A 13,949-nucleotide genomic window follows, 5' to 3' on the forward strand; every position below is an offset into this window, starting at 1 on the left:
CAAGGGATGAAAGAGTTTGTAGGAGAAGAGAATAGTCAACTTTGTCAAAGGCAGAAGATGGGTCAAGAAGGTGCACAGAGCATTGGCGTGAGGCTTTGGTAATTAGTCGTTGGCCACTTTGGTAGGGGTAGAAGCCAGATTGCAGGGGGTCGAAGAGCGATTTGGATGAAAAGTGAGAGGAAAGTTTATGGTTATATACACTGGTGTAAAGTACCACAGCATCCAATCACAGCTCCTCTTTAATTTGACCACAGATTAAAGCTGAGCTGTGATTGGTTGCTTTGGGCAGGTTACACCAGTCTATATTTTTACACCCTTTTGATATTCATTCTTCAGAGTGCACCTTGCAGAATAGGGATGAAACTGAAATACAGTCATATGAGGCAGAGTAATGACGGCCATCGCTGGTTGTTACCCCACCTTTGTTTAGGAGATAGTTTTACATAGGACACTAAGGGGGAGATTTATCAAAGGGTGTAAAATTTAGACTGGTGTAAACTGCCCACAGCAACCAATCACAGCTCAGCTTTCCTTTCAGCACTGCCTAAAGCTGAGCTGTGATTGGTTGCTGTGGTTAGTTTGCACCAGTCTAAATTTTACACCCTTTGATAAATCTCCCCCTAAATCTCTTCTTGCATACATTCATACAGTCATTGTTTCCTCTTCTCCCTGCAGCCATTCGGTTGTGCCTTATGCCATTATTCCTGTAATATTCCCGGCTCCCTGAAGAGACATTACAACAAGAAGCATCCTAATGAAGAGTGCGTCAACTCCGGGACGGGAGAAGTCTCCTCCGAGGCCCTTGTCCTCCAAGGTAAGGAACCCATATTCTTTATATTCAGTTTTTAGCTGTGTTCTCCCGTAGTCGTGACCCAGTGCAGTCACGTGTGTGCGGATGGTCAGTATAGTCGGGGCTGATGGTATCTCCCTGTACTTCAGCTTGCTATAAGGGTCTATTAAAGATCAAAGTGCCTTCTTGTGCAGATTAATAATACATCGGTCCTGTGCTGAGGCGGTGATTCTACCTTTGTCTTGTCATTAGACCATCATTACTTTTTTAAGGCTCTTATTCTAATTACAAGACTGATGGACAGGTGCCCTCTTTAAAGGGATTTTCATTTTCTGTGTATGAGCTATTCATTTCTATTTCTAATAGATTTTTCCTTTGATTTTTGAATGTATATGGTTAAAAGGGTTTTCCAGTACTTTGATGGCCTTATTGTCAGAATGGTGGGGGGCTGAGATCTGGCACCCCCGTCCAGTCAGCTGATTGAAGAACCCTGGAAAAGCTAGGTTCTCTGCATTGTTTGTCTGCCGCAGCACTATGGGAAATGGCCATTGTTTCGCAGGAATATCGGCCCGTGTGGACAGGATCACTTTTATCACAGGTATCAGAGGAGATGGGGTGCTCCAAGAAGACATTCCCTCCACCATTACACCTCCCCCCACCAGCCTGTTCTGTTCATACCTGACAGGATGGGATCATCCATTTTTACAGCTTGTGCCCGTTTTTTTTTTTACCAATTAGCATGGTGCCACAGAGATCTAGAGCCATCTGACCGGCCATGTTTCTCCACAGAGATCTGGATCCATCTGACCGGCCATGTTTCTCCACAGAGATCTGGATCCATCTGACGTCCATGTTTTTCCAGAGAGATCTGGATCCATTTGACCATCCATGTTTCCCCACAGAGATCTGGATCCATCTGACGTCCATGTTTTTCCATAGAGATCTGGATCCTTTTGACCGTCCATGTTTCCCCACAGAGATCTGGATCCATCTGACGTCCATGTTTTTCCACAGAGATCTGGATCCATCTAGCCGGCCATGTTTCTCCACAGAGATCTGGATCCATCTTAGTTGACAGAAAGTTGTAGATATGTAGCTGTAAAGCCACTTTCTTGGCTTTATGTAGACATCTTAAAGGAAACATGCACTTTTAAATTAAGTGTTTTAAGGGCCGGATTAAAATATTTACACTATGCCCATTGGATTACACTATATTAGTGGTCTTTTTAACCCTGGTAAAATATTCTGCCTTAAGGCATAGATTTCAACGAATGATAAGATAGTCGTAAGTCTAGGTCCACCTTAAAGGGGTTATCCAGCGCTAAAAAAACATTGCCACTTTCTTCCAGAGACAGCCCCGCTCTTGTCTCCAGCTTGGGCAGGGATTTGCTGCTCAGTTCCATTGAAGTGAATGGAGCTTAAAGTGACACTGTCACCTCCTTTGTGCATTTTGACATCTCTACACAGATGTAAAGGGTAAATTTAGCGGTTTTCATACCTTATTTTATGTCATACGTCATGGTGCTCGTTCAAGTAAAAAGTGATCTTTTATCAACTGCAGATTGCGTTAAGTGGGCGGGCCTCGTGGCATTAGCGCCACTTAGCCCCGCCCACAACACCACAGTTGGCCCCGCCCCCTCGTCGGCCATTGGAACAGGCTGGCTGAAAGTTATAGATCCCACCCCCTTTACGGTGGCCAACCAGTGGGCGTCAAGGGCCATTGTGGGCGGGGCTAAGTGGCGCTAATGCCGCACGGCCACGCCCACTTAATACAATCTGCAGTTGATAAAAGGACACTTTTTACTTGAACAAGCACCATGACGTATGATATGAAATAAGGTATGAAAAACGCGAAATTTACCCTTTACACCTGTGTAGAGATGTCAGAATGCACAAAGGGGGGCGGACAGTGTCACTTTAATTGCAAACCACACCTGAACTGGAGACAAGAGTCGTGTTGTCTCTGAAAGAAAGTGGCCATGTTTTTGTAGCACTGGATAACCCCTCTAAGCGACAGGTATAAACTATATTGAGAGTAGCCACAAATAGATCTGTCAAAGCTGGACAAAGCTTATGAAGCCATTTGTAACACAGCACCATGCTTGACTTGCCATTTACTTCAGTGGAACTCAGCTGCAGACAGATGCGGGGCGGTTTTCAAAAAGAATTGTTTTTTCTCATCCTGGATAACTCCTTTAAGCCGCCAATACTGTGTGGTAGATGTTATGTTGATGCGTCCAATGCTTTAAAGACATTGTCATCTAGGAGCGAACTTTACACACTCTTTACTCTGTATGTCATATTGATTTGGCGTGCACGGGAGAACGGACAGGAATGACCCTCTGAACTGACGGATCTCGCTACGTGTGACATGATAATTCTTTAATGTATAGTGAGAGGGTTTATGGAAAGGGCAGAAAACACCTTGTGTGCTATCATAAACTCTACCAAACAGAGTCATACCAAGGACAAACATAATGGGCACAGCTGAAAGCCATTTCCACTACACCCGGGAATATTGAGGATTCTAAATTTGATGTGTATTTAAAGGGTTGTCACATGCAGAAGACTCGTGTCCATATGCCCAGACTAGAGGAAGGGGGGGCTCTCCCTTATTGTATATACTACAGAGCGGCTCTGAATTTCAGACCAGTATAGTTTGGCCAGACTTTTTGGGCATTTCTGTTGCATCTGTGCCTGTGTCTGCAATCTTCTTTCCACTGCCTGTTGTTAGGGAAAATCTGTCTCTAGTAACAGCTTGAGCAAGGCAGATAACAGGAAGTGGTGGGCAGGAGATGTCTTGCGCTTTGTGTAGGGATTAGCGGGACTGTAAAGTATATTCTGTACAAGAGAAAGCTGGAATGCTTGGTTAAAACATAACTTTTATGCGTACATTAAAAAATAAGGTGCTGCATGACAGGACCTACGCATTTCGTGCCGCTGCGCTTAATCATGGTCTATAATATTCTGTACACATAATGAATTGCACATACAATTGTTTTGTATTAAAAAAGAAAAAAAGGAAAGTAGGGGAGGGAGTAACTGTATATTACTGACAAATAGTCCATTAAACCATAGGTACAATGCAGAGAGGTCCTGTGGTCAGTCCAAATCCTGCGCATACACAGTAGGAGTTACTGAGCGCTGTAGCTGTACTGTAGTTACTGAGCAACCCCATTATTTGCTAGGGCCGGCAGCAGAGCTCATCATGCAGGAGGCAATTTGAATATTTGTATTTTACAGAATAAGGGGCATTCACACTTTCAGTGATCACTTAAAGGAGAAGTCCGGTGGTGCAACGTAAATTAAGCTCGGGAAAGGGGTGGGGGGAACATAATAAAGAATGCATATTTACAGCTCCCCCTGCCGTGCTGCACCTCGTCCTGCTCCAGGGCACCCGTCAGCATTCTCCAGCTCTCAACTCTTCTACATCACAACCTAGGTGATGGATGCCCCGCTCAGCCAGTCAGTGACTGGGGTGGGACTGCTGCAGTTGGCTGATGGGGAATCAATCAGCAGTCATCATAACTCTTCTGACATGGCAAATCGCCGGCACAGGGAGAGGCAAGTAGTAGTTGTTTATTATGTCCCCCCTGTCGGCTGTCAATAAAATTTGAAAAAAAAAGAATTGGACTTCTCCTTTAACCCCCGGCATCATAATTCATTGTGATTCCGGGAGCTCCAAATCAGCCGCATGAAGATTTAAACTGATTCTCAGCTCCCGGCATCATAATGATACATGATACCAGGAGCTCAACATTCCGTTTGCAGCACACCATCCGCATATACGGATCGTGCACAGAACGTCTGGATAGCCCGCTTATTCTAGAACAGGGCAGTGAATGAAGACACCCAAAGCACCAATGTATACAGGATCCTTGTGACTATCTCACTATACCACAAGGACTTATACGCTATGGTGCTGATAGATTCGCTTTAAGGAAATTTAGCAAACAAATCAATTCAAAAAGTTTGTGTAGGTTTTTTTTTTTTATTTGATGTTTTTTTATATTTGATTTTTTTTTTATTTATTATTATTTTTGCTCAGGATTCCTGTAAAGTTACAGCAGTGGCGAACCTGCGGGCGCAGTGGTTTGTTTGCTGCACCACGATTCACGCAATATAAAGCTCCTCTTGGCATCGATGACCGGGACGTTGACACGTATTGTAATTGGCTCAGTGGCCGGGCCGTTCAATGACTTGTAGTGCCTTTTGTTGCTATGTCTACCAGGTTGATGTTAAATTTAGTGTGATACCTCCCAAGTCCTTTCATCTTGGGGATTTTGTAATTCAATTCTTGTCACCATGGTTGCCGGCTTCCGTGTCACCGACTGAGAAGAATACGTTTTTTACTGAATGTCCAACTAAATCATTTTGTTGCCTCTCTGCAGCAGATATAGCGGTGTGACATCTTGTTTTACACTAGAGAAGTGTTTTTTTTCTTGTGGGGTTCATATAAATAACTGCAGTTTAGACTTTTTTCTTGTGAAAAATTTAGGTTTTTTTTTTTGTTTATTGTATCGATCGCATTTACCATTAAATTAATTTTCAGAATTATTACATTTAGGAACTGTCCAAAGCAGCAGCAAATCCCCATAGAAAACCTCTCCTGCTCTGGACAGTTCCTGACATGGATGGGGGTGGCAGCAGAGAGCACTGTGTCAAGACTGGAAAGAACATACCACTTCCTGCTGGACATACAGCAGCTGATAAGGACTGGAGATTTTAAAATATAAGTAATTTACAAATCTGTATAATTTTATGACATCAGTTGATTTTAAAACGTTTTTTCCCTCCAGAGTACCCCTTTAAGTCACAGTGCTGTAGAATAAGGCTCCTTAAGGGCTTCTGGAAAAACACGTATGGTTGGACTGTAAAGCAAATGTACTACCAGGTACATTGTGTTTTTTTTTAATACACATTAGCCGGTGCGGGGATGCCACCCAGTTCTCGCTATCTGGGCCGTTCTTTTCCTGTGCTTTGGCCTGGCTTTAAGCAATGGATCCCCACACATGCACCAATCGGTTCATGTATTAAAAAAAAAAAAGAAAACGCTGTACCTGGTGGTACATTTGCTTTAAGGGGTTAATAAGTAGTTATCTGATTGTTACCCAAATAATAAGAGTTGTCCGTGGATTAATTTCCTCCGGCCTCTGTGTCAGTGAATCAGTGGTTGCCCATGCTACGCGTGATGGTCCGCTCCAAATTGTCGCTCTATAATTAAAGGTTTCCTGAGAGAGGTTGAAGCTTTCATTAATATTCTATGGTGTAGTAGTCGTCCTCATGTAAAAGCAAGAACCAAAGTGTTGTCTACGAAATGAGCTTGTTATTCCTAGTGAGGCCGTGCGGATGTCTTATTTTTGCTTTGATCGATGGAGTTTGGGCTGAATCACTAAGAACATAACATTTCAGTATGGATCTGTTTACCTAGAGGATGAAGTAGCGCTATGTTGTCGACTAGGATACATTCACACCATGATTCACTTCTACGGCCAGAGTGTAAACTGCTACATTCAGGTCTTTTTTCCTGCAAAAGCGTGGTTTGCCATAAACGTGAATGGGGTCTGTGCACAGATACTTTCAATATTTGGTGCCGCCATAACCGAGACTCAGAAGGTACAATCATAATGTGAGCACTGCCTTATTTCTGTTCTGATTTATCTATCGTAAAGACCAACATTCGTTGACCTGTCTCCTTGTGGAACCCCAAGTTCAGGGCTCAGTGGGTGTTTCCTGTATTGCCCTGCCTAGGCCCCCTCCTCCTTCCCCTTTCTACACTGATTTCTACACTTCCTCCCCTCCTCTTCCCGCAGCCCCCGCTCCTTCCCGATCACTGTCAGTGCGTTTAGCACAGACAATGAGTAGGGAATGAGGATCTGCGCTCGCTTGCCCTGAATTATCGGGCCGTCTAATACAACCCTAAGGCTAGTCGTCAGGATTCCAGGGTTTTCCTGTTTATCTCCATAATCCTTGTGGGATATAAGCCATTTGTTATTATGCCGCCAGAGGGTGTTCCCCAGGACAACATAAAGCTATGTGAGTCCAGCCAATCTCCTCTTTTTCTTGAGGCAGTTATTCAAATAGGGTGGGCAGATGCAAAGGAGCCAGGGGGCAATGATAAAGGGCTGGCCCTGGGCGCTTGGGCCTCAGTTGCTTATTAATTAGCAAATGGCTTATATCTTGCCCAGAGGTGGTGAGATATCTGGGCACTTGGCCCGCCCCCAGGGCACCAAATGGGGATTTTTTTTTTAAAGAGCCAGGAAGGAGGGGACTGAACATAACAACATGCATCTACCTCCACGGCTCCAGCTATGAAGTCCGCTATCCCTCGGCCACTTCCTGGTTTGAGCGGGGACCCAGGTCAGAAACTGTCAGCCTCGCTAAGCCAGTCAGCAGTCGTAGCGTTCCTGGTCCTGCTCAGACCAGGAAGCAGCCGGGAACAGTGGAGGTGAGTGGACCCCAGCCTTGAAGCTGGGGAGGTAGGTGCATGTTATGTTCAGCCACCTCCTCCCTGGCTCTTTTGAATTAAAAAAAAAAAAAAAAAAGCCATCACCGGACTTCTCCTTTAAATGTAGCAAGGCTGGGGTGGAAAAATAAAAGAATGTGTCCTTATCTCCGCCATACTTCACTGTTGCTGTGCCAGTGGTGTGTGTGTTCCAGAAACCAGATACCATTCAGTCCAATGGTCGAACAGAGTCGCCTAGCCATATACGCCATTTTATCAGGACCCCTTTAGGGTACTATTAAACAAAGCGATTTTTCAACGATCTCAAACGACCGCTATTGCGAACGACCTGAAATTGTTCGCCCAATTACACGGAACGATGATCGTTACTTATGATCTTTCTTGCGGTCATCTTGACGTTGCTATTGCCTTTGCCGCTACTGCGAACTACCGAACGACGTCTTTTTCCATGCGAACGATCATCGATAAAAACAGGTTCAAACTCTATCATACGACTAACGATTTCCCGTTTGGTCGTTTAATCGTCTGCTATTACACTAAACGGTTATCATTCAAATCTGAACGATCTAACGATTTTTCGAACGATAATCTTTCTGTGTAGTAAGGCCCTTACCAAGTCCAGTTAAAATTTCTGTATATGGTCCCAACTACTGAGTGGCTGCAGCGTGAGCCAATCCTAAGCCGGGGTATTCAGAATCTTTATTAATGTAGAATTTTAGCTGGAGAAGAGGTAGCCGCCTCGCTCCCGCTCCCTCCCGTGGCTTTGCATTCATGTAAGTGATTCTTCACCTGCAGCCATTTCTAATATAAGTTTTATAGTGTCTGGAGCTCGGATTCCTATTCATTGCCCAATGTTTATGGCTTTTGGGATTGTAAATGGCCTAAACCCTCTTATAAATGAGACTTCTCTTTGCCCATTGGCAGCTCCTTTCAATGCTCTTTTACAATGAACACATTTGGAAATTAGACTCGGAGGGAATACATTTTTTAATGGTGTGGAGTATTACATATATTATCCTCGGATTCCTTCCTATTTTTCTTGCCTGTGTGGAAGTGAGGTATTACTGTATCATTAGAGTGGCGGTGGTGGAGCTGCAGGCGTTAACCCCGTGTGAGCAGATCTGAAACGCCATTGAAGTCTACATGAGATTTTTATTAATATGTGTCTGGGGAATTATATGGATGTCATTGATGATGCGGGAATCTCTTATAGAGTGCAGAAAGCTGTTGGTTATACATGTTACATGTGGGTGTATGTATGCTTATGTATAATCAAATACTAGAAAGTTGGGGCACCTCTATCCCGGATACAAGATGAGATCCGGTTTGAAATGGAGGATATAGGATGAGATACGGTTGGACATGGAGGTTTCTGCAGCACATACACCACAAATGTTACAGATGGTCCTGTAGATCCTGCGCACTTGAAGGTTCTCCTCCATCATCACTCCAGCAGGGGGCAGTGTGTCCTCCCCACATCATCACACCAGCAGGGGGGCAGTGTCTCCTCCACATCATCACACCAGCAGGGGGCAATGTGTCCTCCACATCGTCACGCCACCAGGGGGCAGTGTGTCCTACCCACGTCATCACACCAGCAGGGGGGCAGTGTCTCCTCCACATCAGCACACCACCAGGGGGCAGTGTGTCCTCCACATCAGCACACCACCAGGGGGCAGTGTGTCCTCCACATCGTCACGCCACCAGGGGGCAGTGTGTCCTCCACATCGTCACGACACCAGGGGGCAGTGTGTTCTCCCCTCATCATCACTCCAGCAGGGGGCAGTGTGTCCTCATCACATTATCACCCCAGCAGGGGGCAGTGTGTCCTCCACAAATCATCACAACAGCAGGGGGCAGTGTGTCCTTCCCACATCACACCAGCAGGGCGCAGTGTGTCCTCCCTACATCGTCACACCAGCAGGGGGCAGCGTATTGCTCTATTGCAGGATTAAAGCGTTTACCACAAGGCCTTCATACTTGAACCCAATTGCCGTAGATCTTAACCGAAACCTGGTCTTTTTACTGAAGTCAATAGGGCTTCTGTAACAGTCCAGGTTTCTCATTTATGACACCGCTGCACACAAAGGTGACGCTGGCTGCCATCAATGACAGGACGCACAATGCACACCAGGTTTCCTTCAGGTTCCTGTAAATAGTCCAGGAAGAAACAAGGGAATGAGGATTTATGGAGTTATTTTTCATCACTTAGCCACCTTGCCTTTATAAACAACCATATGAAATAAGAGGTTGCTAGGGTGTGGCAAACCTATTATGAGGTACCCCAGTAGGGAGTTCTGCAGAGTCCCTTGGATAGCGGACTATACAGCTATAAGGAGCTTTTCTTTCTTCCATGGATCAGACATGTTCCTGCAGCACACACCACTGATGACAGCTGTAAAATTCTTAAATTTTTCCTTGGTAGAAATATGAACACTTGGTCCCCTGTGATCAGCTGATCACCAGTGGACCCTTGTAACAGGAAGAGTTATTCCAAAGCTCAGATCCCCTAAGAAATGGCTAATAGGATTTGTAAGAATTTGGAAATATAGGACAACTCAAGGACTTGCATTTACTAGCAAGTTCCATTTCAGTATGAAACCCAACTAAATTTCACAATCTAATTTTTAATCTGTACTAATAAACAAAAGTAGTGTTGCCTTTGTGTATTTTCTGGTGTCACATGGTCTAAAAAAAAATATCATGACTGGAAATATGAAAGCTGCACAAACTGGAGACAATAATGGTGCTGTCTTGTTTTTCTAATGCTGGATTTCTCTTTTTAAAGTTCAGTACTCAGTGCTCGGTGGGTGTCTGTTGCTTATAGAGCTGTATGTTAAGAGCTTCTTGCTTGTAGGGCTTAAGGCTCAGTATTCGGTCGGTTTCCCCTGCTTGTTGAGTTGCAGGTTGTAAATTCAGTGGGTGTCTCCTGTAACTGTAAGTTCAGAGCTCACTTGGCATTCCCAGTTTGTGGAGCTGCAGGTTCAGTGGAGCTGTAGGTTCAGAGATCGGTTGGCTTTCCCGGTTTGTGGAGCTGCAGGTACAGCGCTTATTATGCTTTTTTCTTTTGGGTTGTACATTCAGAGCTCAGTTGGTATTCCCAGTTTGTGGAGCTGCAGGTTCAGAGCTCAGTTGGCGTTCCCAGTTTGTGGAGCTACGGGTTCAGAGATCAGTTGGCATTCCCAGTTTGTAGAGCTGCAGGTTCAGAGCTCAGTTGGCGTTCCCAGTTTGTGGAGCTGCAGGTTCAGAGATCGGTTAGTGTTCCCATGTTAGGGAGCTGCAGGTTCAGAGCTCAGTTGGCGTTCCCAGTTTGTGGAGCTACATTTTCTGAGCTCAGTTGGTGTTCCCAGTTTGTGGAGCTGCAGGTTCAGAGATTAGTTGGCGTTCCAAGTTTGTGGAGCTGCAGGTTCGGAGCTCAGTTGGCGTTCCCAGTTTGAGGAGCTGCAGGTTCAGCGCTTATTATGCTTCTTTCTTTTGGGGTGTACTTTCAGAGCTCAGTGGAACCTAGTCCATAAGTGGTATGGAAACTGCTATAGATATATCTGCAACCTCTTGTGACCATTTATGTCATCCTTCATCATCCAGCCTGCCTCTTGTTTTAGGTGACACTGTCCCAAGCACTTTCTCACACTTAAGACTATCATTTCTTCTTCCAACTTTGGACTTCTTCCTCCTTTTTGGTTATAAATAGACAGCAAGGCAAGATGAAGAAGTGTGAACACTAGAGTAAGGGTACTATTACACTGGCCGATGAAGGCCTGATCAATAACAAGCGCTGATGTACTAGTTCTGCGTTAGTTTACTGGGCCTATTACAGAGCTTGATAATTATTTAGCAAGGGCTTCACGGACGTTAGCAGCCGATGATTTTTGGTCAGGACCTAAAGAAACCAGCAGCCGATAATCGTTATCATTGGCTGATAGTTGCCTCTATTACACGGAGCAATAATCGGCCAAATCTATCGCTCCATGCAATAGGCCCCTTAGTGACTTGTGTACCGTCTGTGTAATGCAAGGGAACCTTTTGGGGGACAAAAGTGAAGAAGACAGAAGTCGACTTGTCCACTTTAACCTAGTTTTATTTTATTTTTATGTTTTTAGCAGCATTAGATGGTACATTATTTATAGCGGGAGCGCCTGCCATCTACCAGATAGCCATAAAATTGTACATTACTCTTTTAAAGCGCTCTGAGGGAAGTCAATTACGCCATACATTAAGGCAGCACAGCAGTAATGACAACCTTCCTATCGCATCAACACTACATTAAAAAACCCTTTGACAGATCTGTCTTTTGGTGTGCAGAAATTTATACCGCGCGTTATCTTCATCGCTTTTCCCGAAATGTCACTGAATCAATATGTATTATGGTTTTCATGACATTTTAGTACACTAAAGGTTATCTGCTCTTCACGAACGGGAGCTTATGGCGGCCTGTCTGGTGGACGTATCAATATGTATCTTTCATCTTTATTTTGTATGTTCTATTTCCTGCATATATTACTGTTCTGTCCTCAACTTCATATTCCGTCTATCAGTGACGGCTAACAGACACGAATATAACTACTATAATACTGCTCCTACATACAGGAATATAACTACTATAATACTGTTCCTATATACAAGAATATAACTAGTATAATACTGCTCCTATATACAGGAATATAACTACTATAATACGACATGGAGAGAAAGGAAAAGCTGCACATCCCATCTATGGCTGATACTAATGCCGCTAGGCCTATTTTAAAAATCAACACCAGGGTGTCTGTATATAATTTAATCAAGCCATATTAGCCCCGTGTACCACGTGCAGGTCCCCTGGTTCACACGGGTACCTACGCTAACTCCACACCGTGTCGGTCAGTGACTGCCAACCCTGCAAATCGTGCACGTGCAGGGAAGGGAGGCCACGGAATGGCCCTGCAACCCCAACGTCACAGGACCAAACCCTAGGGACAGCCTTCTCCGTCGGCGGTGCCGGCAGGGTCTGTGTGGGGCATTTTGGGTTTGGTCCTGTGACAGTGGGGTTGCAGGGCCATTCCATGGCCTCACTTCCCAGCATGTGCACGCTTTGCGGGGGAGGCAGTCGCTGACTGACACGGTACAGCGTAGGGACCTGTGTGAACCAGGATACCTGCACGTGGTACACGGGGCGTATTGGTTTGATCAAATTGTATACAAAATTCCTGGTGTTTGTTTTTAAAGTAGCTTAGTGGCTTTAGTATCAGCCATAGGTGTGAGGTGCAGCTGCACTCTTCTCTCCATTTCACATAACTACTATAATACTGCTCCTATATACAGGAATATAACTACTATAATACTGCCCCTATATACAAGAATATAACTACTATAATACTCCTCCTATATACAATAATATAACTACTATAATACTGCTCCTATATACAGGAAAATAACTACTATAGTACTGCCTCCTATATACAGGAATATAACTACTATAATACTGCTCCTATATACAGGAATATAACTACTATAATACTGCCTCATATATACAGGAATATAACTAATACTGCTCCTATATACAGGTATATAACTACTATAATACCGCTCCTATATACAAGAATATAACTACTATAATACTGCTCCTATATACAAGAATATAACTACTATAATACTACCTCCTATATACAAGAATATAACTACTATAATACTGCTCCTATATACAGGAATATAACTACTATAATACTGCCTCCTATATACAGGAATATAACTACTATAATACTGCTCCTATATACAGGAATATAACTACTATAATACTACCTCCTATATACAAGAATATAACTACTATAATACTGCTCCTATATACAGGAATATAACTACTATAATACTGCCTCCTATATACAGGAATATAACTACTATAATACTGCTCCTATATACAGGAATATAACTACTATAATACTGCTCCTATATACAAGAATATAACTACTATAATACTGCTCCTATATACAAGAATATAACTACTATAATACTGCTCCTATATACAAGAATATAACTACTATAATACGAACTGTAGAGAATGGAACGGCTGCACATCCCATCTATGGCTGATACTAATGCCGCTAGGCCTATATTAAAAATCAACACCAGAGTGTCTGTATATGAATTGATCGAGCCATATTGCTGGTCCTGTGACATTGGGGTTGCAGGGCCGTTCCATGGCCTCCCTTCCCTGCACGTGCACGCTTTGCGGGGTTGGCGGTCGCTGACCGACACGGTGTGGAGTTAGCGTAGGGACCCGTGTGGACCAGAGGACCTGCGCGGTGGTACACGGGGCAATATGGCTTGATCAATTCATATACAGACACTCTGGTGTTGATTTTTAATATAGGCCTAGCGGCAATAGTATCAGCCATAGATGGGATGTGCAGCGGTTCCATTCTCTCCAGTTCGTATATCTACTATAATACTGCCCCCTATATACAGGAATATAACTACTATAATAATGCTCCTATAAACAAGAATATATCTATTATAGTACTGCTTCTATATACAAGAATATAACTACTATAATACTGCTCCTATATACAAGAATATAACTACTATAATACTGCTCCTATATACAAGAATATAACTACTATAATACTGCTCCTATATACAAGAATATAACTACTATAATACTGCTCCTATATACAAAAATATATCTATTATAGGACTGCTTCTATATACAAGAATATA

General features: G+C 43.7%; 1 protein-coding gene across 3 annotated transcripts in view; it reads left to right on the forward strand.

Annotated features, from left to right (window-relative positions):
• ZFAT (zinc finger and AT-hook domain containing) overlaps nt 1–13,949 on the forward strand; it is a 117,531-nt gene that overhangs the window by 80,428 nt on the left and 23,154 nt on the right. For all 3 annotated transcript variants that reach the window (XM_069957068.1, XM_069957066.1, XM_069957067.1), the window contains exon 13: nt 676–814. In XM_069957068.1, coding sequence (XP_069813169.1) covers nt 676–814 — 139 coding nt within the window. The remainder of the gene's footprint in view (nt 1–675; nt 815–13,949) is intronic.

The sequence above is a fragment of the Dendropsophus ebraccatus genome, chromosome 2 (genome assembly GCF_027789765.1).
Source record: "Dendropsophus ebraccatus isolate aDenEbr1 chromosome 2, aDenEbr1.pat, whole genome shotgun sequence".
In the NCBI taxonomy this organism is placed as follows: Eukaryota; Metazoa; Chordata; class Amphibia; order Anura; family Hylidae; genus Dendropsophus; species Dendropsophus ebraccatus.